Raw genomic sequence first — 26,620 nt, 5'->3', positions numbered from 1 at the left:
TCAGCAGTTAAAATGGGTAGGCATATCCAAGGTAAACAAAGAGAACATAAGCAGGGAGGTAAAAAGGTACTGAGTGTGACTGAAGAAGGGCCAGTTACTCCTGGCTGAACTGTAAGGTTCGCACAGGAAAGTAGAGATACGTCAGAAATGTGTGGTGGGGCCATATTAGTGGTGACAGGTTCTTTCTTTAATCCAGTAGACAATGAGAAACGCTGATTTGGGTCTATGGCATAATAGGAAGTAGTATGCCACATACTGCATGTGGGAGTTGTGCAGGACAGATTGGAAAGTGCATGCGTGTAAGACTGGGAAGACCAGTTAGGAGAGGCTATTGCACTGTTTTAAGTAAGACATAATAAAGCCCTGCACCAGGCGGAGAGCAGAAGGAACGCACAGAAGACGCAGGAGAGGCACATTTCAGAGAGAATCCAGTATGCAATGGATGTCGCACACAAGAGAGAGAGACGCAGGTGACCGGAGCCATTTACACTAATGGGTAAATCTCGGGAAAGCGCTGGTTTCGGCTACCGGCCAGTTACAGGTTTGAGGTGCCCGTCGCCGCCACCTTCCCTTTTTTATATTCCTCTTTTTCTCATGGCCGCCTCCACTTCCCTCCATCTCTCCCGCGCTAGTAACTGAGCTTTCAGTCATCGACCTGACCCTGCGTTTTCCCTCACGCTCCGATTCTGCTTCCTATCACTGCCTCCTACTGTACTCTCACAGCCAGGACGAGCACGGGTCAGGAACTGAGGCTGTGGGACACTCCACCCGCCCGGTCCCCTATCGCCTCCGCCTAGGCAGCTGCCATGCGTGCGCCCCCACAGCTCTAGGACCAATAGGCAGGCCCTAGTGCTGGGACTCGAACGGCTATTGGTTGGCCGAGCCGTGGTGAGAGATGGTGCGGTGCCTGTTCTTGGCCCCGCAGAGAGCTGTGGGCGGTTGTTAAGGCGACCGTTCGTGACGTAGCGCCGTCAGGCCGAGCAGCCCCCAGGCGATTGGCTAGACAATCGAACGATCCTCTCTTATTGGTCGAAGGCTCGTCCAGCTCCGAGCGTGCGTAAGGTGAGGGTTCCTTCCGCTCCGCGACTGCGTTAACTGGAGACAGGCTGAGCGCCGGCGCCGGGGTTCGGTGGTCTCTAGTGAGATCTGGAGGTGAGGCGGGCGGTGGCCGAGAAGAGGGGCCGGGGCGGCGGGGAGCGGGGCGGAGATGGGTGGGAGCGGGGTTTGGGCTGTGTCAGTGGCAATTCTGGAGCTTCCCTCGGCCCTGGGAAGTGGCTACCGGCAGCTCCTGCGGACCTCGAGGGGGCTGCGGTTGCGCGTTGTCGGTGTGGCAGCCCGGACCCGCGGGGACTGCAAGGAATGTCCTTGAGGCCCGGCAGGCCGAGCGGCGGCCGGCATCAGTGCTGGAGTAACCCGGGGTCCCGGGGTGGGCTTGAGAGGCGGGCGGCGGTCTGGCCTCTTCGTGACTGCGGTCATCATCGGTGGACCCGCGGGGCGTAGCTGCGTTCATCGGCCCTGTTCAGTCAGAGTAGGCAGTGCTGGCTGCACGGTCACGATAATCGGGGCGGAAAGGGTGTCAGGCAGGGTGACCTCGGAGGCCCCTGGATTCGAGAAATGCTAGGGGTCTATGGGGCTGTCGGGCCGGCAGCTCGCAGGGCAGACGGGAGAAGCGCCTGCATCCCGGGATCCGGGCATTCACGCCCAGGAACTGCTGTTCGTTAGCACCTTTCTTTTAGGTGACGGGAAGGATCTCTGTAAATGCTGCTGACTAACTTAGAACCATGAAAGAACCGTGGATTGGTGTAGATGTGTCTGGTTATTTACAGGAGAACAGCTTGAGAGGATGCGGAGCCCAACGTGGGGATTGGCACGATGACTCAAAAGATTCTTCTCCCTTTTTTTTTTTTTTTTTTTTTGGTAAGGGGCGTAGTCTCCTTGGTGCTGATATTCTTTTAGGAAAAATGTACCTTGGAGATACTAATATAGAACAGTTAATTTCTGCAGTGGGGGGAGATCGATGTACTCCATTCTTAAGTAGTCGTTTGAAATATTTCAGGATTTGAGGCTATTCCTTCTTAGACATGGTCCTGCAGAGTCGTAGGAAGCATTTGTTTCTGGGCTATACTAAATGTGCATGATTTCGGCGTCCCACAAGGTAGAGAATGTACTTTTTGTTTACTTATGAATTTATTTTCCTCTCCATGCAGTGAAAGGCATTTTGCAATTTAGAGATAATCTAGCAAAGACCTGGACAGTACTTTGGAGATAGGCTGGATTTTGCAGGCCTGCTTTGTTGTAGTGTTCTTCCAGAACTTATGGTAAACTTGGTGGCCAAAACAAATGGGAATTAGTAACATGAAGGTTAAACAAAATTGCACATAGGTTACAGCATTAACATGAAAATTGTCGGGTATGTGGGATAACCATTTCAAGATAAGAGTGTGAGTATGCGTGCATGCACATACTCTTTGTATTCCTTTATGGTCTAGTTTCTAGACTATAGATAGCCACATTATGGAATTACATGGTCTACTTAGGTTGACCCATGTGAAATTGCCAGTATTTAAAATTCAACTAACCTACAAAAATAGCGGTTTCATATGATTCCATTTAACACTTATCTTTGTCAGAGAACTTTGGAGCTCTAGCTTCATAAGTGAATGAAGAGAATAGATATGACTTAAAAAACAACATGTAATAGAGTGTGAGCTAATTGGGTATAGAATGCAGATTTCCTGATTGCCAGTGCAAGATTCGTTTTTTGTTTTTTTTTTTCCTTCTTTCTGGAATACCCGCTTGAGCAGCAGAATGCTAGATCTTGTTGGGATTGAAAATGACTGCCATATAAGACGCAGTTCTTGGCTTCATAGAGACAAAATGTACACATTTATTAATTTGAGAACACTGTGAGATAGTATATAATCAAATACTGGAATGTGTAATGCAGGCGGAGTGCTGAGTAGGAGGAAGTAAGATGCCAAAACATCCTTTTCTGCAGTTGGCCATGGTAGGTGGTTTCTGTAGCAGATTGGACTGACATTTAAGAATTATCCATTCTTTTAAAGAATCTGTAAAATGTTTGCAGCATACTTTTTAGTCTGAATAAGTAAGGCATACCTTGCCTATTTGTTTCTTTAAGTAAAATTAATTTTTATTGCAGCATTGCATAAATACTGTCAACTTAATTTGCAGGAGCTATCCTGTAGCCTGCTTGTGACATTTGCAACTGCTGATGAAGGTGGACGATTGAATTCTATGGCATGTAAATGCTTTGCATAATCACAGGGCAACGGGGAGGATGTTCCTGAGAAATGAGATTGTTTATAATTATGGTTACTTTTGACACACCCTCATAAGATTGCTCAGTTTGTTTCCAAATAGGTGGAGTTCTCTGTGTTTAGGGGCGGCTGACAGAATCACGTGTAATTTTTTTCCTTGAATATTGCAAAGATGACTTTACACCTAGGAAAAAAAGTCCCAGAATTACAATGTCACCATAAAATCTTTTGAGGGAAAACATAATGTGTCTAATATATAATTATGGGTTTATGATGTTAAACCAATTTGTTCACAAGTTAGTGTTCCTTCTGGGTTGCAGCTAAGATTTTAACTCAAATGAATTAACTTTTTAAAACAATGAATCTGATTGACGTAATGAGGAATAATCTGAGCTGAAGTGTTTTTTTTCAGGGAAAGAGGGTTAGAAATAATTTTGACCTAATTTTGAAACATGTAGTTAATTTACTTTCTGGAACTTTGATAATAATTGATCCTTTAGAACAGTTGGTAGAGTTGTGTTTTAAATGTAGGAAAGAAATTATGTGATAGAATACCATGATGAAAATCTAGCCTTTTAGTGAGTGAGTCTTTTGTTTATAATTAAGTAGAGTTCAAATCTAAGATTTGATTAAAGATTTCCAATATTTAAAAGTCCAAGTACCTGCTAATTTAATAGAAAGTATTTTGTTGCTGTTGTTCATTTTCCAGGATAGTTCCAAGTTGACTGTCTCTAATCTGAAGATCTGAAATCCGAAATGCTCCAAAATCTGAAATTTCTTGAGCACCAACCTGACACTCAAAGAAAATGCTCATTGCAGCATTTGGAGTTTGGATTTTGGATTAGGGATGCTAAGCTAATAAATGTAATGCAGATATTACAAAATTCAAAAACATCCCAAATCTGAAACGCTTCTGGTCCCAAGCATTTTGGATAAAGGATACTCAGCTTGTATGTAAAATGTTTCTCCTTCCCGTACCCCATTAATAAGTTCCCTGAATGCTCTGCATTTAGCCTTAAACTAGAGGGCATGGGTTACATCCATATCTAGGTGCCTTAAAAAAAAGTCGTCTTTATGTCTGTTTCAAGATGTGTCATAAAATACATGCTACTATAGCTTAAGAATTTAAGCCGGCATTTGTTGAGCAATGCTATATATGAGTGCAAGGTGCTGGAGGGTAAATTGATGAATAAGACTCAGGGTGGAAGGTTGAAAAAGCATGAGTAAACACACGCAGGTACATGCCACATTTATATTCCTTTAGGTACTGCCAGCTTTTTAAAACTGTGACCCACAGTAGGAAATACACGTTAATTTAAAAGCCAGACACACACTTATATAGGTATAGTTTCTTGAAACATAGTTTTAAGAAATAATACCTACCCATACTACCTGGCTTACCCAACAGCTATTTTTTATAATATTGTTTTCTATTTTATTTTATTTAAAAATGTTTGTTCTTAACGACAAAATTGATGTCATGATGTAATTGATGCAGTTGTTGTGGATCAACAGTTTGAAAACTGTTTAGCTAGTGGTGTGGTATGTCTGAAATGTAGAGAACATGGAGTGATGCAGTGAGAGATGACACTTGGTATTTGCTTTGGTTCCTTAAAGCTGCTCTTTTTTTTTTTTTTTGGTCTTTCCCCTAACCCTTTATAAATAGATTAATGCTTTCTTTCACTTACTTGATTGCCTTTTTATAGTCTGTCTTCAACAGATGAATCACTTTTATTTATTACTAAATGTGAGATTCATTTGAATTCTTGCTAGAGTGGCAGTTAATGAGCTTACTTTTTAAATCTTTTTGGTTGATTTTTGCAGGTTACTAATATGCCTTATCACAGGCATTGATTTTAGTGAAAGAAGTAAGACTTGCAGGTTTATTTGTGGAGACCAATGGTAATAGAAGATTTGTTTTCAAAATCAGAATATCAGAATTATTATTTAGCAAACAGGAAATTTAGTCATGGTAGTCAGTAAATCAAAATCTTCTATATGTTCTTTTGGGAATTTTTTTGAATGCTATATACAGATACTTCAGCCAGTCATCCTCTTCTAGTACTGTTCCAGCTTTTGATTAGTTGTGAAAGTTTGGAGCTTTTCACATCTAATGCTTTTCCATTGGTCTTCTAGCACTATTGTTGATGATTCTGCTAGAAGAAAAGCAGCCACCACAGCAAAATTCTTAACCCTGTTTTATTAATGTAGAAACATCTATCAGAAAAGACTTTTTTTCTGTTGACAGCAATGTTAGGAAGGTTTATTAAACATCCTTTTGCTAGTGACATTATGCCATATGTTCTATGGAATGAAAAAGTACAAGAGGTCCCTGCCCTTGAGGATCTTATCAACTAACATGATTTATAGCAGGACACTCAACAAGTGGATTCTTGGGTGTTTACCTTTTGTGTAATCAGAATGTAGATGATGAAGAAGATACTTAACATGCATTTTATATCTAGGTAATTAGAAAATGTGAATAGCTGTTTCTCACTTGTGTTTTCTGCTTGATTGCTCTTCTACTTGCAAGGCTTAGGTAATAAGGTCGAGATACTTATCTGGTTTGATCTTAAATGTTTGAATTCATATAATTTTTAAGAAATGGCTGCTTTAAAGTTGGTTGCCAGTGAGTAATAAAGGATTTATTGTTTGAGTGAAGAAGAAATAACATAGTTCTCTTAATTTTATAATTATTTTCCAGAATTATAAGGAACAGTATCAAATAATCATATGTATGGGACACTGTGCATACAAAGCAGGGTTTATAGCACACTTTTTCTTAAAATCTTTTCCTAAAAATACAATGAGCTGTATACTAAGTGTTCACCCTTGATATTCCTTCCAGGATCCAAGGATTCTGTAGCTACAATGTTGTCAAGACTTTTTCGAATGCATGGCCTCTTTGTGGCCTCCCATCCCTGGGAAGTCATAGTGGGGACAGTGACACTGACCATCTGCATGATGTCCATGAACATGTTCACTGGTAACAATAAGATCTGTGGTTGGAATTATGAATGTCCAAAGTTTGAAGAGGTTAGTGAAGTTAATTTGATATTGACTAAAGTAAATTACATTTTCAATTTCTGAAGAGCCCTTAAGCCCCTATAGGGAGCACATAATTTTTAAAAGTTATGAGTAAAATATTTATTTTAGTATTTTGGAACTTACCTCAAATTTCTGCTTACATGGAATGCACTGGAAATGCTCTTATTTTGCTTTGTCTTTACAAATGAATGTAATTGACTTTATTTGAGAAATACATCTTTTATAAGTGACTAATAGTCAAAAATGATTGTGGGCCGGGTGTAGTGACTCATGCCTGTAATCCCAGCACTTTGGGAGGCCAAAGCAGGAGAATTGTTTGAGCCTAGGAGTTCAAGACCAGCCTGGGCAACCTGGACAACATAGTAAGACCCAGTCTTTAAAAAAAAATTAAAGGCCGGGCACGGTGGCTCATGCCTGTAATTCCAGCACTTTGGGAGGCCAAGGCGGGTGGATCACGAGGTCGGGAGATGGAGACCATCCTGGCTAACATGGTGAAACCCGTGTCTCTACTAAAAAATACAAAAAAATTAGCCAGGCATGGTGGCGGGCGCCTGTAGTCCCAGCTACTCGGGAGGCTGAGGCAGGAGAATGGCGTGAACCCAGGAGGCAGAGCTTGCAGCGAGCTGAGGTTGCGCCACTGCACTCCAGCCTGGGTGACAGAGCGAGATTCCATCTCAAAAAAAATTAAAAAATTAGCTGGGTGTGGTAGCATGTACCTGTAGTCCTGCTACTCGGGAGGCCATGGCAGGAGGATCCCTTGAACCTGGAGGTTGAGGCTGCAGTGAGCTGTGATTGCACCACTGTACTCTAGCCTGGGTAACAGCATGTTACCCTGTCTCAAAAAAAAAAAAAATTGTGGTGATGTATTGGCTTACCACAGTGGTTTGATTAAAAGTTGGATTTAATTTTTGATTTGTAGGTTTGATATTTTTATTGGACTTGTATTGTGCTTACATTTATGTTCTCATGACAATATATAAATGAATTACACATGCAAAATAAAAATTAGTTTTGATTACTTATTTTAAAAGTCAAAGCTAATGGAATTTCCTTTTCTTTCTCTCCTATTAGGATGTTTTGAGCAGTGACATTATAATTCTGACAATAACACGATGCATAGCCATCCTGTATATTTACTTCCAGTTCCAGAATTTACGTCAACTTGGATCAAAATATATTTTGGGTAATAGTTTTACATATTTAACTTCTGGTGTCATCAGATTTTTGATTTGCTGTGGAAATAAACCTGTTCATTCAAATCATGTATTTGGAAATATGTGTATTGCTGAAAGTGTGCTGCATGCATTGAATAGTTTCCTTATTATTGGCAATTAGACATTCTGAAATTTGAGACCTTAATAATTTGGAGTAAACTAGTATTATCTCAGAATGCTGTGTGACACTGTTATTATTTGTGTAGTAAAGGATAAAGTTTTTTTAGTATTGAACTTTTGTCATTTTAGGTATTGCTGGCCTCTTCACAATTTTCTCAAGTTTTGTATTCAGTACAGTTGTCATTCACTTCTTAGACAAAGAATTGACAGGCTTGAAGTAAGTATTTAAAACCTAAATATACTTTCTGTCAAAATACATTTTAAAAAACTTTTCTTCCCCATGCTGTAAAGGTACATTTTCAAAAGTTAAGAAAATAAGGGGAAATTTTTTTGTATAATTTTACTATTAGCTAATTTTAATAACTATTAACATTTTGGCATATATCCTTTTCTACTGTTTTTATACTTAAAGAAAATATCTGATATCATATATATTGTTTTATAATTTCTTTATGCTTAATAATAGTTTATCAACATCTTTCCATGTCCCCCTTTTTTTTTTTGAGATGGAGTTTCGCTCTTGTCACCCAGGCTGGAGTGTAATGGCATGATCCTGGCTCACTGCAACCTCCACTTCCCGGGTTCAAGCAGTTCTCCTGCCTCAGCCTCCTGAGTAGCTGGGATTACAGGCACCTGCCACCATGCCCATTTAATTTGTGTATTTTTGGTAGAGACTGTGTTTCGCTATGTTGGTCAGGCTGGTGTCAAACTCCTGACCTCAAGTGATCCGCCTGCCTTGGCCTCCCAAAGTGCTGGGATTATAGGCGTGAGCCACTGTGCCCGGCCTCCATGTCCTTAATGTTAAACTAAATTGTTTGTAATGGCTATATGTATTCTCTTCTGTCTAAACGTCTTGTAGTTTATTAATCATCTAATGTTGGACTGTTAGGTTATGTAATTTTTTTCATTAATAACAACACTGTGATGAATGTCTTTGTAATGAAATTTTTGTTCATATTCGTAATCATTTTCTTAAGATACATTCCTAGAAGTGAGACAGTGGTTTTGCTTTTTTTAGAGCTTTGCTTTTTTTTTTTTTAAGAGCTTTTTAGTGCTATTATTGCCAATTTAGTTTACAGAAAGTTTGTTTAGTTTATCCTTCCACAGGTAGTGATCAATGAAAATTTTTATATATTCCACTTTTTTTCCCTAATGGTAATCCAAGGAGATATTTTTTACTAAGGATGATACTTTGATACAAAATTATCAAAAGGTGTTTAAATGTAAATATACTTACATTTTAACATTAAAAATATTTTTAACAAATATTTTGAGCAACTATTATGTTTAGCTTTGAGGATGCCAAAGAAATATAGGGTATACCTTTTTGTCTGCAGAAAGGTACACATACTACAGGATCATACAATATGGAGGGGGAAAGGTTTTGTTCTAAAAAGAATTTTTTTTAAATCATACTTTTTCCCGTTAAATTTATCTGATCATTTTGTTCTTTTCCAGTGAAGCTTTGCCCTTTTTCCTACTTTTGATTGACCTTTCCAGAGCAAGCACATTAGCAAAGTTTGCCCTCAGTTCCAACTCACAGGTAAGTATTATTTATAAGATAGGAATGTGAATAGTATTCCTTTTTTCAGTTTACATTAATAGGAAGGATTAATAGCGTTTCTTCATAGCACAAGATTTAAGAATTGCCCAAAATTTTAAGTTTAATTCTCAAGTCCCAAGACTGGTCTCCATAAGTGCCCCAGGAACAGTCCCCTGTATCTAACAACTCAATTATGATTCTGTGGCTACTGGAATTTGGAATTGCCCCCATTTTTCTTTTTGAAAGTTTTCAGAACTTATGGTAATAATAATTTTTGGGTAAATAAGAGTATTTTCCTAGTGAAACACATCAGAGAGCAGAACAAGATCTAATGGAAGAGAAACCCAGGGTAGATTGATTGATTGATTGATTTGAGATGTAGTCTCACTCTGTCACCCAGGCTGGAGTGCAGTGGCGAGATCTTGGCTCACCACAACCTTCGCCTCCTGGTTTCGAGGGATTCTTCTGCCTCAGCCACCTGAGTAGCTGGGATTACACATGTGCACCACCATCCCCGGCTAATTTTTGTGTTTTCAGTAGAGACGGAGTTTTGCCATGTTGGCCAGACTGGTCTTTAATTTCTGACCTCAAGTGATCCACCCGCCTCAGCCTCCCGAAGTGGTGGGATTACAGGTGTGAGCCACTGCACCTGGCCAGATTTATTTTTAAACCCCTTAAATTAACACTGGCATTATTTCCTATTTTAAGTTTCATCTTAATGTTCATTTGTCACTTTGAAGAACCTAACCATTTTAACAATATTATATCAGAGTATCTTGAGTATAAAATAGCACACAATTCTGCCCTGATTATTTGTTGATGAAAGTGTGTGATCATTTGAACAGATTAACAAGGAAATAAGTTTGGTTTTATTAATACTAATATGATCTCATAAAAAATTTGCAACTAAGCTTCTGTCATGGTAGGTAAAAATATAGAATGTTGTAGGATTTAATTATGTGTGATTTAAATGACAGAGTTAATGCACTACCTCAAAGGAATATTCCTAACAAATATCTTAGTCAGTGGAAAGGGAATCAGGGCACTATATGTTCTTTTTTAAAAATTTGGCTGGGCGCAGTGGCTCACACCTGTAATTCCAGCACTTCGGGAGGCCGAGGTGGGCAGATCACCTGAGGTCAGGAGCTCGAGACCAGCCCGGCCAACCTGGTGAAACCCAGTCTCTACTAAAAATACAAAAATTAGCTGGGCGTGGTGGCGGGTGCCTGTAATCCCAGCTACTCGGGAGGCTGAGGCAGGAGAATTGCTTGAACCCAGGAGGCGGAGGTTGCAGTGAACCAAGATCACACCATTGCACATTGCACTCCAGCCTGGGAAACAAAGTGAGACTCCATCTCAAAAAAAAATTTTTTTTAATCCTTTATATTACAATCATACTTTGTATCTTGAATACCTGTTAGTTTTATCATATTGTATATTTTACTCTTTGAATAGTAATTTGATATTAATATAAGCCATAGGATGCTCTAACATTTAAAAAAGTTGTTTTGTCCCTTGCCCTCATTGATATGTTTGATCTGTTTTAGGATGAAGTAAGGGAAAATATTGCTCGTGGAATGGCAATTTTAGGTCCTACGTTTACCCTCGATGCTCTTGTTGAATGTCTTGTGATTGGAGTTGGTACCATGTCAGGTTTGTAAGCAATTTTTGCCATATTTTAAAATAGGTGTGTCGCTAAAGAGGAAAAAGCACATCTTGGATTTGCATTATTTATTGTTAAATTCTGACTTTTAAATTACTCTTAAAATTTTTTATTATATTAGTGTGTGGGTATATCTGGCCTGTTTGCTTTGGTGGAAACTTAGCAGCAGGTTACTGATTTATTTTTCACTCCTGCCATCCTCTCTTTGTGTTCCACTTTGTGATATTTTTATTCATTTGATTTCTTTTGTTTGTTTTTTTAACCAACATTGCATTCCAAGGTTGGTCTGGAAAACACTTTCCAGCCCCTGCTGTTACTTAGACTCAATTGGTGACTTGGTTCTTTGTGTTTTAATTATCATGTAGGGAGAAAAGAGTCAGGAATTGGACAGATCTGAGTAAGATTCACCTAATAAGGTGATTGGAAATATTTAATCCGATAGTAAGCAGTACATCTCAGCAAGTACCCAGCATTAGCTTCAACACGTTTCTTCATTCTTAATTGGATAGTAGAGAATTAGATATTAATATCAGACATAGGACTTCATTATGTAGAATAAAAATTACAGACTGGCATGGAAATTTGCCAGAAGGAATATATTACGCTGTGTGAAGGTCTCCTAATCATTAGGATTACATTTTATGGCTTTCTTATAAAGACCATACTTGGTTAACTACTGTGTATTTCCTGGTACCTTAGAGCCCTCAATGAGATGCCTCATTCTTTCAGAAGTAAATTATCTAACTTTTAAGGGGGTAAATTATTGTCATTAGTTTAGGCCTCTTCAGTGGATAGTATATTAAAAATGTAATATTGCTTCTAACTTTCTGAGAATAAATTATTATTTAGTTATTCTTTTATTCAACAAAGATTTTATTTAGCAAATAAAATATTTTTTAATTTTAAAAATTTACTTACTTTAAAATTTACTTTTGGGAGTACAATTTTATGAGTTTTGACAATGACATAGTCTTGTAACCACCACTACACTCAAGAAAAAATGTTGATCAGGTGAAAATGTACTTGTTTGATTTTATTCAAGCAAAAGAATATGTGAGAAGGGGATTCGCCAGGAAGTAATAGTTGGGCCATGAAACCATGGGATTATTCATTGAAATAATAATGATGTGGAAAGCAGCTGGGCGATGAGTTTTGTCATGATATGGTCAGAGAAGTAGACAAAGGAAGTGATTAGATTCGTGGTTGGAGAAGACAGTGAGACATTTACAGCTATACAGAAATGGTATAATTAGAGATTTGGGTTAGGGTAAAAAAGGACAGATTTCACACATATTAACTTGGAAGTAACCCTTTGGAAAAGCCAGTACAAAAAGAAGAAAGTCTTAGCTTCTTGGATGTCTGTGGATTGGTGCTGTTTCTTTGTGTGTAGAGAGACTTTCTGGAGACACAGTAAGGAAGAATGCCTGGAGAGCATATGGCAACAACATGAGTGAATATTGTGCAGAGAGAAATAGTAGATAGTCAAGTCATGAAAACATTGGTCAAGTATGGTTTTAATGGCCTCAAGTTTGAAAAGATTATATTCAGCTACTATTTAAAATGTAGTTTGATTTATAATGCTTTTGTTATTGTGATTTTGTAGTCTCTTGAATTTCCACATTTGAGGGTAATCGTGGAATTAAAAAAATACAATATATGCTTGTTCTAGTCAGTCAAATGATATCTTAAAATTTAGGTAATAAAATACAACTTTGAGTTTTTGTGAGCAGTTTTTATAGGACAATTTAAATTTATGTTTCAAAGCATTGGGAATTAAAAAAATACAATATATGCTTGTTCTAGTCAGTCAAATTATATCTTAAAATGTAGGTAATAAAATAAAACTTTGAGTTTTTGTGAGCAGTTTTTATAGGACAATTCAAATTTGTGTTTCAAAGCATTGTTATGTTTGAGCGACATCAGAAATATGTTTTATATTATACTCAAGTTTATTTGTAAAGTGAGGGAGAAGGATTTGGTGGTCATCTAAGGTCTCTTCTAGCCTCTATAATTCTGTTTTCTATTTGAGATTACCAAATGATACCTTAAACAGTTGTAGTACAATATGTTTGTTAATTTTTAGTCTTACGTTGGCATTTTGTATTATATCATTTTCCAAACAGATCAATGAAATAACCAAAATTATAAGAACTTCAGTAGGCATCATAGAGGTTATATTGAAATTAGAGTTTGTTGGTACACAAAAAATATTATTTTGACCTTATATCAGGACTGGCATAACTGGCAGGATATTCTACTTATATAAAAAATCCTTGGTTAATTGGCAAATTGCTTTTCTCCTAACAAGTGGGATTAGATCAATAGTGTCACTGGGGTTTTGCTCCGTTAGAGTAGCCTGTCCTCTCCTTATTTAATAATAAGGCACTACTGCTTGACAAAAAGGAATTGGAAACACATATGTTTTATCAATTGTGTATTAAACACTACCATTCTGCCTGGCATTGTGATATGGGGACATGAGAGAAGGCAAGAGCTTTGCTCTTGAGGGACTTAGAGTTCTGTTGTTATTCCTGCTGTTTCCTAAGGCTTGGCATCACCTCTAAGTTGCTAATTCTATTTCCAGTAAATGGCAAGGAGCTTAATGTACTAATATTTTCATGTTTTGTCCACCTGCAGGAAGACAAATATATCCTTGTGATATATGCAGCATCAAAAATAACGTAGACTTTACTAGTTGTATCTTTAATTTTTCTCTAACCAGGGGTACGTCAGCTTGAAATTATGTGCTGCTTTGGCTGCATGTCAGTTCTTGCCAACTACTTCGTGTTCATGACTTTCTTCCCAGCTTGTGTGTCCTTGGTATTAGAGGTAAGACCAATTCTTACATATGGCACTAGTAGAAGAGTAAGATTTCTGCTTACACAGTTCACCTAAACAGAATCAATACCTTCTAATGTCACACTGACTTAATTTGTAGCTTTCTCGGGAAAGCCGCGAGGGTCGTCCAATTTGGCAGCTCAGCCATTTTGCCCGAGTTTTAGAAGAAGAAGAAAATAAGCCAAATCCTGTAACTCAGAGGGTCAAGATGATTATGGTAATGACATGGTTTTCTTCTTCTTTTAGTATCCTCAGTTCCAATCTCATTCTTTTTAAGATTTCTTTTTTTCTACAATTTTGGCCCATTCAATGATATTGCACCCCCTTCTTCCGTTTTTTCTTAATGTGTTCATTTCTTTGAGGCTCCTGGTCTTTATTAGCCCCTCTCTCCTAAACAGACTTTTTAAGTTCCCCCACCTTATCTCTCGTTGAAAGCCTGTTCTTTGGGGTGTTTTCAGTAGTTCAGTGGGGTCACTACTTTAGTTAGTTGCATAGCAAGCTTGGGGCTTTTTTTTTTTTCATGGTAAGGGGAAGCTATGAGAGATAATGTCTGGCTGTCCAGTTGCTAGGGATAAGAAATTTAAGTTCTATTGATACGCAGAGGATACATTATTTTAAAAATTTTATTTCAGTCTCTAGGCTTGGTTCTTGTTCATGCTCACAGTCGCTGGATAGCTGATCCTTCTCCTCAAAACAGTACAGCAGATACTTCTAAGGTTTCATTAGGACTGGATGAAAATGTGTCCAAGAGAATTGAACCAAGTGTTTCCCTCTGGCAGTTTTATCTCTCTAAGTAAGTTAATTGAAATCTACTTTGTGATATATTAATCATAACACTCTATGCTAATGTAAGTTTAGATTGTGTCCTTTACATTTCTGAATAAGATTTTAATTTGCTTTCTTTTATTTAGAATGATCAGCATGGATATTGAACAAGTTATTACCCTGAGTTTAGCTCTCCTTCTGGCTGTCAAGTACATCTTCTTTGAACAAACAGAGACAGAATCTACACTCTCATTAAAAAACCCTATCACATCTCCTGTAGTGACACAAAAGAAAGTCCCAGACAATTGTTGTAGACGTGAACCTATGCTGGTCAGAAATAACCAGAAATGTGATTCAGTAGAGGAAGAGACAGGGATAAACCGAGAAAGAAAAGGTAACTTGTTATTCTCTTCGCTTTCAATCCTTCATTGCTTTGTCAAAAAGTAGTCTGTTTTCAGAATTATGTGCCGTGTTGTGAGATTTCTTTTGATCTCTTGAACAGTTGAGGTTATAAAACCCTTAGTGGCTGAAACAGATACCCCAAACAGAGCTACATTTGTGGTTGGTAACTCCTCCTTACTCGATACTTCATCAGTACTGGTGACACAGGAACCTGAAATTGAACTTCCCAGGGAACCTCGGCCTAATGAAGAATGTCTACAGATACTTGGGAATGCAGAGGTGAGGATGATAACATAAACTCCAATGTGGCATTTTTCATTACAAAGGAGCTTTTTCAAGGAAGAAAAATCTAGTATCTGCTGAACACTACAGCTAAGTTCTGGGCACGGTGTAACATGACTAACAGATACTATCTTCTTTCTTTATTTCACACAACCTTGAGAGTTAGGTACAATTATCTATTTTTCAGATGAGAACATTGAGGCTCCGATATGTTTAATTTCCCAAAGTAGTACCTCTAGGAAATGATAAAGCTGATAGCAGGGTCCAAGATTTTCTGACTCCAGAGTCAAAACTCTTTCTAGTTTATTACTGTTTATCATAGAGATGAGTGACTACTGTATTCTCATAGGTGTGTTGAGGCCTAGAAAGAGTTTAACACAGAGACAAGTTTCAAAGATAGAAGAAAGTTTGTTTTTGTTTTGTTTTGTAAGCTTGATACCCATGAGGAAGTTTGCTTTTCTTTCTGACATTTGAACAGGACCTTCTGCCTACATGACCATATGAATCTACTCATGCTTTCATGGAAATAATCATGTTCCATCCATGTCTGCTTAATATGGTTCTTTCTTTTAAATATATTTTAATACGTTTATTGGTAAAATGCAATTTTTTGCCAGCTTTATTGAGGTATACTTGACAAAATTTTATTTTATTATTATTATTATTATTATTATTATTATTGTTTTGGAGACAGAGTGTCACTCTGTCACCCAGGCTGGAGTACAGTGGCACCATCTTGGCTCACAGCAACCTCCACCTCCCAGGTTCAAGCGATTCTTGTGTATCAGCCTCCCGAGTAGCTGGGATTACAGGCATGCGCCACCATGTCTGGCTAATTTTTGTGTTTTTAGCAGAGATGGGATTTCACTATGTTGGCCAGGCTGGTCTCAAACTCCTGGCCTCAAGTGGTCTGCCTGCCTTGGCCTCCCAAAGTGCTGGGATTACAGGTATGAGCCACTGCATGCTCGGCCTGCATTCTTTAATCATATACTTTTTAGCTAAACTTAGTCATTGTTCTTTAAACACAGTTCCCAACTCTGGGTTCCTATTCTTGTCATCTGACATGTCTGCCCCTCTCCAGGTGTTCACACCTTTAGGGCAAATGCTGGCATCTCTATGAAACCTACCTCAATTCCGCCAAACAGAAGTAACCTTTCTTTTCTGAAGCATCCTTTATATAGAGACTGTGCATTTTTAATGGCAGTCGTACCTTGTTGCTTATATCACATTTACATGAATATCTCCATTATTAGACATCAGGCTCTTAGATGGCTAAGTCCATGTCTTGAGAGGGCCTTGGATTTCATAGGTGCTCAGTAAACTTACTAAGAGAATGAATGAATTTGCATTGATAATACATAAACCAGCTAATGTTTATCTTACTATTCTTTTGAAAAATTAGGCTAATATTAGTGTTTGCAAAGAAGATCCTTGAATAAACCCACAAAATGGAATTACTGGTACCAGTTTTGTGGAGGGTGGTGATTGTGAGTGTGTGTGTGTGTATGTGTATGTATGTATATCACCACCACAAGCAGAGTCAAGAGACAGCTAATAAACCAAGAGAAAATATTGGCAATTTATATTTAAGGCTAAAGGGCTAATCTCTAATATATAAAGAGCTCCTACAAATTGATGAGACTAAATTTTTATCTAATTTTTAAAAAGAGCAGATAATCAGTCTATTGTCAGGAAAAAAGTACATATGGCTCTTAAAAATGTGAAAAGGTGATTAACTTCATCCTAAGAGAAATGCAAATTAAAATTGTACTTGAGATATTTTCACTCATCGGATTGGCAATAATCCCAAAGTTTAATAACATACTCTATTGAGGTTGTAGGGAAAGGTCTTTTCTTGGTTTTTTGGGGTTTTTTTTGGTTTGGTTTTTTTTTTTTTGAGAAGGAGTTTTGCTATTGTTGCCCAGGCTGGAGTGCAATGGCATGATCTTGGCTCACTGCAACCTCTGCCTCCCGGGTTCAATTGATTCTCCTGCCTCAGCCTCCCAAGTAGCTGGGATCACAGGCATGCGCCACCATTCCTGGCTAATTTTGTGTTTTTAGTAGAGACGGGGTTTCTCCATGTTTGTCAGGCTGGTCTCAAACTCCGGACCTCAGGTGATCCGCCCGCCTTGGCCTCCCAAAGTGCTGGGATTATAGGCGTGAGCCACTGCCCCCAGGCTGGAAAGGTCTTTTCTTACATTGGTGGTGAGAAGGCAATTGGACCATGTTTATTCAAATTAATAAATTTGTAAAAATTATAAAAATTTATAAGATTGTAAATGTTCATACCCTTTGGCCCAACACTTGTGTGAATATATACCCATATGTGTGCGTGTATATATATATATATGTATATATGCATATTTATAATCATGCCTAAAAACATCTCTGGATGGATACACAGTGAAACAGTGGTACCTATTTATGTGTAGGTAGCAAAGAACTGGGCAGATGGTAGACAGGGATAGGATGAAGACTTTTTGTTATATCTCTTTTAATATTTAGTTTTTAAACCATGTGAATATATTGCCTGTTCAGGATATCAAAAATAGAAAGTTTACCAGAGTTTAAACGATAGCTGTTATATCTGACACACACTTGAAACCTTGCTAAATTCACATTTATTTTTTTTTTATGGTGTATTAGTGCAAGCCTGTCTTTGTATTGTAAAATCTAATGATACGGTATTTATATTATTTTTGTTTGGCATTTTTTGCATTAAATGAATTATTTTGCAGAGGTATCTTTTAATTAAAAACTACAGTGATTTAATTTAAATATTACATTATTTTAGCTTAGCATTGTTTGTATTAAATGGTTTATAACATGAAATACAGTCCTTCAAGTCTTCTGTTTCATCTCTCTCTCTGACCCCAATTTCATTTTTTTTCTCCATTTCTTTAGAAAGGTGCAAAATTCCTTAGTGATGCTGAGATCATCCAGTTAGTCAATGCTAAGCATATCCCAGCCTACAAGTTGGAAACTCTGATGGAAACTCATGAGCGTGGTGTATCTATTCGCCGACAGTTACTTTCCAAGAAGCTTTCAGAACCTTCTTCTCTCCAGTACCTACCTTACAGGGATTATAATTACTCCTTGGTATGTTATTTTCTCGCTTAAGAGAGATTTGCTTTGTATGTTTTTAATCTTTTTTCTTGATTAGTTTCATATATGTACATAGTTTTATAAAACATTTTCCTTTTAAATCATTTTATCCTAATTTTTTATTCCGCTTATGATGTAGGTCATAGAAATTAAAAATATATTTCCTGCTTTTATAGTCATTACTCAAAGATTTTAGTATTTTAAACACTTTTTAAAGGTGAATTAAACATTTTATTTAAAAAGAATACATACTAAAGGATTAAGTTTGAAGCTAGTTATACTGACAAGCTGAGATAAAATTTTGTGCATTTACTATATAGATTTTCATTTGGTGCCTGACTTTACCTTTTAGGTGATGGGAGCTTGTTGTGAGAATGTTATTGGATATATGCCCATCCCTGTTGGAGTGGCAGGACCCCTTTGCTTAGATGGAAAAGAATTTCAGGTTCCAATGGCAACAACAGAAGGTTGTCTTGTGGCCAGCACCAATAGAGGCTGCAGAGCAATAGGTGTAAGTTGGCATTTATATATTTGCCAGTTTAAAAATACATCATAGGTAAGGCAATGAGAAGAGTTTTAAGGACAATTAGTGATACCTTTTGGGTCAAGCATGAGCATTTTTGGGTAACATGTGCTTGCTTCTCTAACATATACTGTGTAGCTTGGTGGAGGTGCCAGTAGCCGAGTCCTTGCAGATGGGATGACTCGTGGCCCAGTTGTGCGTCTTCCACGTGCTTGTGACTCTGCAGAAGTGAAAGCCTGGCTCGAAACATCTGAAGGGTTCGCAGTGATAAAGGAGGCATTTGACAGCACTAGCAGGTGTGTGAGTGGATTTGTATGTACAGTTATATCTATTTGTTTATTTTAGAACCAGTGTCATTTTCTGTGATTACCAAACATAATTGTTAACATATTACCTGCTAAAGAGCACATAACAGAATATCAACTTTAAAGCCATTCATTTAAAATGAGTAATATTTATGCTTGGTTGGGGGGAAAAAAAGAATGTTGATTCAAATGAATAGCTCCACAGAGGTAAATTAGTAAGAAAAAAAAAAAGTGTGAGCTAGTAATTTTGATTAGATGTTACTTTGCCTAGGAGAGAACTGTCTTAGAAAAAAAGATTTTTCAAATAGGAGAGAAATATTAGTATAATAAGACTTACTTCAAATAAAGAAAATTAGTAAAGTAGCATAATCAACACAAATGATAACCATAGTATAGTTCAAGCTAACACATTTGTTTTTATGTGAACTGTGTAAGTTTATTAAGAAATAATTGTGACTGGGCGCAGTGGCTCACGCCTGTAATCCCAACACTTTGGGGAGGCCAACGCGGGCAGATCACTTGAGGTCCGGAGTTCGAGACCAGCCTGGCCGACATGGCGAAACCCTGTCTCTACTCAAAATACAAAAATTGGCTGGGCATGGTGGCCCGCGCCTGTAATCCCAGCTACTTGGGAGGCTGAGGCAGGAGAATTTCTTGAACCCGGGAGGTGGATGTTGCAGTGAGCCAAGATCAAGCCACTGCACTCCAGCCTGGGCCACAGAGTGAGACTCCATCTCAGAAAAAAAAAACAAAGAAATAATAATAATAAAAGAATAAAACACAGTCTTTGCATCTTTTATTTATAGATTTGCACGTCTACAGAAACTTCATACAAGTATAGCTGGACGCAACCTTTATATCCGTTTCCAGTCCAGGTCAGGGGATGCCATGGGGATGAACATGATTTCAAAGGTAAGTGTAGGCAGAGTATCTGAAAGTACTTTTATTAAAATGAAAGTACTTTTATAAAAAACAAATCAGGCATTTGTTGATTGGTATTCCTTAACATTTGGTAGATTTAATTTAGACTTGGCATTACACATATCCTGAGTTTACTTAGGACTGGGAGCAATCTTAGTATTGACATTTCAAAACTTTATCCAGTCAAGAGACCACCTTTGAAGCTGACCTCTTCCAGAGACTTCAAGATTTGTCTTTAAGAACACCAATATAATTCCAGTACTTTGGGAGGCCAAGGCAAGAAGATTGCTTGGGTTCTGGAGTTTAAGACCAGCCTGGGCAACACAGTGAGATGCTATCTCTACAAACAATAAAAAAAAATAGTTGTGCATAGTGGCACACACCTGTGGTCCTCTCTACACAGTAGGCTGAGGCAGGAAGTTAGCTTGAGCCTAGGAGCTTGAGGCCAGCTTCGGCAATGTAGCAAGACCCTGACTCCATTCATCCATCCATCTGTCTGTCCGTCCGTCCGTCTGTCTGTTTTCAATTTAGGATATTTTCTGCTTATGTGGGGTTTACAGCCTAATAAACCTATCAAAAGTCAAGGAGCATCTGTATAAGCTTTAAAATTGCCAATAAACAGTATGGCAGTTCAACAACTTAAACATAGAATTACCATATGATCCAGCAGTTGCACTTCCGGGCATATACCCAAAAGAATTGAAAGCAGTTCTCAGAGAGATATTTGTACAGCTATGTTTGTAGCAGCATTTTTCATAATAGCCATGAATTGGAATCAACCTTAGTGTTCGTTGTTGGATGAATGGACAACAAATTAGATGTATTTGTATGTGTGTGTATGTATATGTCTATATAAAATGGAATATTATTCAGCTTTAAAAAGGAAGGAAATTATAGCACATGATACAGCATGGATAAACATTGATGACATTATGCTAAATGAAATAAACCAGTCACAAAAAGACAAATACTGTATCATTCCACTTGAATGAGGTATCTAGAATAGTCAAATTCATAGAGACAGAAAGTAGAATGGTGGTTATCATGGGTTTGGGGAAGGGGAAAATGGGTGGTTGTTATTTAGTAAGTACAGAGTTTTTGTTTTGTGAGATGAAAAGAGTTCTGGGAGCGAAGACATGGAACCAACCCAAATGCCCATCAATGATAGACCGGATAAAGAAAATGTGGCACATATACAGCATGTAATACTGTGCAGCCATAAAAAAGGAATGAGATCATGTCCTTTGTAGGGACATGGATGAGCCTGGAAATATCATTCTCAGCAAACTAACACAGGAACAGAAAACCACACACCACACCTTTTCACTTGTAAGTGGGAATTGAACAATGAGAACACATGGACACAGGGAGGGGAACAACACACACCGAGGCATGTCGGGGGGTTGGGGGCAAGGGGAAGAGCATTAGGGCAAATACCTAATGCATGTGGAGCTTAAAACCTAGATGACAGGTTGACAGGTGCAGCAGACCACCATGGCACATGTATACCTATGTAACAAACCTGCATGTTCTGTACATATATCCCAGAACTTAAAAAAGAGTTCTGGGGATTTGTTGCATGGCAGTGTGAATATACTTACCACTGTACACCTAAAAATGGGTAGGATGGTAAATTTTATGTGTTTCACTACAATAAAATTATTTTTTAATTGCCAATAAATATGTTTTGGATTATTGAGGTATGAGTTGTTAATTGAATTAATGCCATTTAATTGGAAGTCATTGGAAGGCTTATTTGTATTTTATGTAATATAAAGCTCAACGACATAAGAGTCGAATCACAAGATCAACTCTTCTGACCCACTTCTCTTTACAGACTTCATTACTTAGGGTTTTAGGTAACAGCTGAATAACTAGAAGATGGAATTTATTACTCATTCCCCAGTGACATATAAATATGAGTATTTTTATTGAATATTTTTAACATTATCATTTTTTATCTACATCTTATTCAACAATGACTACAAAGAACTTGGTTTTCATACCGAGAAAGAAACACATTAGGAATCTATACCTGACCAAGAAAGTAATTGTGATGGTTAACAAAACAGCTGTTACTTTTGTGCTCAGTTTCTTTGAAGTATAGTTATTATACTTAGAAATATATCATAGATACAAATTCTTCTCATAAGGATGAAGGATGAATATTTCATGCAGTTTAATATGTGTGTGTTTTGGGTTCTTGTTAACAGGGTACAGAGAAAGCACTTTCAAAACTTCACGAGTATTTCCCTGAAATGCAGATTCTAGCCGTTAGTGGTAACTATTGTACTGACAAGAAACCTGCTGCTATAAATTGGATAGAGGGAAGAGGAAAATCTGTTGTTTGTGAAGCTGTCATTCCAGCCAAGGTTGTCAGAGAAGTGAGTGACTGGATGGATAATTTATCTTTTTTATTTTGTAATCTTTAATTGTATTTAAAAATGGGGGAAAGGAGTATTAACATTTTAAATAAAGTTAAATATATGGGACAGTGTTTTCCATCAAAGATGACTGTTGTACCTTGCCCATCTGTCTGTGTGTATCATCCATAGGAACAAACTTTACTGATTTTTTTTAATTTTTTTTATTTTTTAATGGAGGACAGGGCTTAAATGGGGCCACATCTAAACTTTGTTTTCTGGAGGTGCAGAAAGATAGATTTGGGTAACATTCCCCTGAACCTTCTGGAGGAACATCTAAATGTACACAGCTCTGTTTTGTAGGTATTAAAGACTACCACAGAGGCTATGATTGAGGTTAACATTAACAAGAATTTAGTGGGCTCTGCCATGGCTGGGAGCATAGGAGGCTACAACGCCCATGCAGCAAACATTGTCACCGCCATCTACATTGCCTGTGGACAGGTGAGCTCTCCAGCCTCCACTTCTCTTGTGTTATGTCTTTCTAAGTGAAAGAAGTATATTGTATATTTTTTCTTGTTTCCAGGATGCAGCACAGAATGTTGGTAGTTCAAACTGTATTACTTTAATGGAAGCAAGTGGTCCCACAAATGAAGATTTATATATCAGCTGCACCATGCCATCTATAGAGATAGGAACGGTGGGTGGTGGGACCAACCTACTACCTCAGCAAGCCTGTTTGCAGGTATGATGTATCAGGCATAGAGTCCACAAGCCTAGTTCTGACTCTCTGGGTTTCTCTTTCTATCTGAGACTATGTATCACTCACCTCTATTTTAATTGATCTTTTCAAAACTCTTTTGTCATATCAGCCTAATCCATTGTGTCCAAATAAGCATGTTTAAGCTTATGCTTAGATAAGAAAGTAGATGAAGAGAGCAAATGAATGTTCATCTACTGAGTTAAGGGTACTGCCAGTCAGGCTGTGAATATTATGTTAGCTATGGTATTATGCACTGTCAGGTGTGGCTGTCAAGTCTTGGAAAGTTAGTGCTTCCAGTGGAGTCTAGTTCTATTCTGATGCCATTATAGTTGCCCTGTTTTTAGTTGATTTAGTAAGAAATTGGTCATGATTTTAAGGGTGAATCTTGTTGTGTCTCTCTCTGGCTACAGATGCTAGGTGTTCAAGGAGCATGCAAAGATAATCCTGGGGAAAATGCCCGGCAGCTTGCCCGAATTGTGTGTGGGACCGTAATGGCTGGGGAATTGTCACTTATGGCAGCATTGGCAGCAGGACATCTTGTCAAAAGTCACATGATTCACAACAGGTAAGACTCAAAGATATATTTAACATGTTCCCCCTATACTTCAAAAAATATGCAGTGTAAAAACTTACTATTCATCTACTGTAGTTCCAAGTTAAAATTCTACACTCCTGATATTTATATATTGCTACTTTGTCATTTTCTACCATAGGTCGAAGATCAATTTACAAGACCTCCAAGGAGCTTGCACCAAGAAGACAGCCTGAATAGCTCGACAGTTCTGAACTGGAACATGGGCATTGGGTTCTAAAGGACTAACATAAAATCTGTGAATTAAAAAAGCTCAATGCATTGTCTTGTGGAGGATGAATAGATGTGATCACTGAGACAGCCACTTGGTTTTTGGCTCTTTCAGAGAGGTCTCAGGTTCTTTCCATGCAGACTCCTCAGATCTGAACACAGTTTAGTGCTTTACATGCTGTGCTCTTTGAAGAGATTTCAACAAGAATATTGTATGTTAAAGCATCAGAGATGGTAATCTACAGCTCACCTCTGAAGGCAAATACAAGCTGGGAAAAAAGTTTTGATGAAATTCTTGAAGTTCATGGTGATCAGTGCAATTGACCTTCTCCCTCACCCCTGCCAGTTGAAAATGGATTTTTAAATTATACTGTAGCTGATGAAACTCCTGATTTTGTAGTTAATTTATTAAGTCTGGGATGTAGAACTTCAAGAAGTAAGAGCTAAGTTCTAAGTTCATGTTTGTAAATTAATACTTCATTTGGTGCTGGTCTATTTTGATTTTGGGGGGTAATCAGCATTATTCTTCAGAAGGGGACCTGTTTTCTTCAAGGGAAGAAACACTCTTATTCCCAAACTACAGAATAATGTGTTAAACGTGCTAAATAGTTCTATCAGGAAAACAAATCACTGTATTTATCTCCGCAGGCTATTTGTTCAGAGAGGCCTTTTGTTTAAATATAAATGTTTAAATATAAATGTTTGTCTGGATTGGCTATAACATGTCTTTCAGCATTAGGCTTTTAAGAAACACAGGGTTTTGTATTCTTTACTAAAGATATCAGAGCTCTTAATGTTGCTTAGATGAGGGTGACTGTCAAGTACAAGCAAGACTGGGACCTTAGAAATCATTGTAGAAACACAGTTTTGAAAGAAAAATACCATGTCTCTAAGCCAACTTTAATTGCTTAAAAGACATTTTTATTTAGTTGAAAAATCTAGTTTTTTTTGTAAACTATCAAATCTGTATATGTTGTAATAAAACTTATGCTAGTTTATTGGAAGTGAAGTGTTCAAGAAATAAAAATCAACTTGTGTACTGATAAAATACTCTAGCTTGGGCCAGAGAAGATAATGTTCTTTAATGTTGTCCAGGAAACCCTGGCTTGCTTGCCGAGCCTAATGAAAGGGAAAGTCAGCTTTCAGAGCCAGTGAAGGAGCCACGTGAATGGCCCTAGAACTGTGCCTAGTTCCTGTGGCCAGGAGGTTGGTGACTGAAACATTCACACAGGGCTCTTTGATGGACCCATGAATGCTCTTAGCTTCCTCAGGGGGTCAGCAGAGTTATTGAATCTTAATTTTTTTTAATGTACAAGTTTTGTATAAATAATAAAGAACTCCTTATTTTGTATTACATCTAATGCTTCAAGTGTTGCTCTTGGAAAGCTGATGATGTCTCTTGTAGAAGATGGACTCTGAAAAACATTCCAGGAAACCATGGCAGCATGGAGAGCCTCTTAGTGATTGTGTCTGCATTGTTATTGTGGAAGATTTACCTTTTCTGTTGTACGTAAAGCTTAAATTGCTTTTGTTGTGACTTTTTAGCCAGTGACTTTTTCTGAGCTTTTCATGGAAGTGGCAGTGAAAAATATGTTGAGTGTTCATTTTAGTGACTGTAATTAATATCTTGCTGGATTAATGTTTTGTACAATTACTAAATTGTATACATTTTGTTATAGAATACTTTTTTCTAGTTTCAGTAAATAATGAAAAGGAAGTTAATACCAGTAAGTGTAAGCAGTAACCTTTTTTCTTTGGATTAACCCTAGCCCTGAGGTCTGGAAGCTTGTAAAGTCTGGTCATAGTAGTAACCTGTAATTCATGCTAGGAGTCACATGACCATTTATTCTCAAATTCTACAACATTGATTGATAGCAGTATTCTATTACATTAAAATGAGCTCTCAGAGGGTTTGATTAGTTCAGATTTATCATCTCAACTAGACATCTTTTGGATAGTGAGAGTGGGAGGACTAGTTAAGGAGAAGAGGGGCAGCCACAACCAAACAGCCATTGCAAGCATTTAAGCTGTGTGAGCTGAATTGGAGAGGGGAATTTGTACAGCTTGGTATAGCTGAGGATGGCCTCTTTAGAAATTACTGTGAGTCAACAATTTACAGAAAATTATTGACTACACTTTTGCTGTAATTAGAGGTAAAAAAAGGTATGTGTGAGCCACTAAGAAAGAACCAAGGCCCAGATACTAGAGAATCAGTTTGAGTTTTTCTCTGAAATGACCTGTGGTCACCTGTATGCTCAGCCCTCTCCAGGGTGGAACAGGCTGGACAGAAGAGAGTGAAGGATCTTTAAGCCTGCTCTCTGCCTGGGTGATCTGCTGAGCAATGAGATGCATGTGGCAGGACAGGATGTTTGATTTCAGGAGACGATACAGGATTAAATCTAAGGGGCACATCTCACACTGAAGAGCAAAACACATCAATACCAATCTCCTGAGCATTATGTTCATTGTGGAGATTTTTTTCATGACCAGTGTTTCTCGAAGTATGCTCCTACGCTAGGTAAGTCTTGAATTTATTAATTACTTTGCCAGTTAGCAAAAATAATGGGTAACCCCTACACTGGAAGCCGAGAGAAGATGGCAGATGATTTAGTTTACAATTATGTATTTAAAGCTTAACGGATTGCTTTTTTCATTTTGGTGTGCTTGGAACACAGCCCTCCTACC

At 37.9% G+C, this 26,620-nt stretch overlaps 1 protein-coding gene across 3 annotated transcripts; it reads left to right on the top strand.

Moving 5' to 3' along the window:
* The first annotated feature begins 1,029 nt into the window (after positions 1-1,029).
* Positions 1,030-25,662, top strand: HMGCR (3-hydroxy-3-methylglutaryl-CoA reductase). Of its 3 annotated transcripts, XM_003810458.5 has the most exons (20): positions 1,030-1,152; positions 6,127-6,314; positions 7,398-7,509; positions 7,790-7,877; positions 9,119-9,203; positions 10,751-10,856; positions 13,589-13,695; positions 13,805-13,921; positions 14,337-14,497; positions 14,616-14,863; positions 14,972-15,150; positions 18,058-18,252; positions 18,611-18,769; positions 18,920-19,077; positions 19,893-19,998; positions 22,221-22,391; positions 22,734-22,874; positions 22,957-23,115; positions 23,544-23,698; positions 23,847-25,662. In XM_003810458.5, exons 2-20 carry the CDS (start codon positions 6,150-6,152, stop codon positions 23,899-23,901), a joined length of 2,667 nt encoding a protein of 888 aa, XP_003810506.2. In that variant the 5' UTR covers positions 1,030-1,152; positions 6,127-6,149; the 3' UTR covers positions 23,902-25,662. The 3 variants fall into 3 exon arrangements, with proteins under 3 accessions (XP_003810506.2, XP_034815827.1, XP_034815828.1); XM_034959936.3 differs by lacking the exon at positions 18,611-18,769; XM_034959937.3 differs by lacking the exon at positions 22,957-23,115.
* Positions 25,663-26,620: the final 958 nt, after the last annotated feature.

The sequence above is a fragment of the Pan paniscus genome, chromosome 4 (genome assembly GCF_029289425.2).
Source record: "Pan paniscus chromosome 4, NHGRI_mPanPan1-v2.0_pri, whole genome shotgun sequence".
Taxonomy (NCBI): domain Eukaryota; kingdom Metazoa; phylum Chordata; class Mammalia; order Primates; family Hominidae; genus Pan; species Pan paniscus.
Note: the sequence above shows the minus strand (reverse complement) of the source record. Positions and strands in the feature narration are given on the sequence as shown.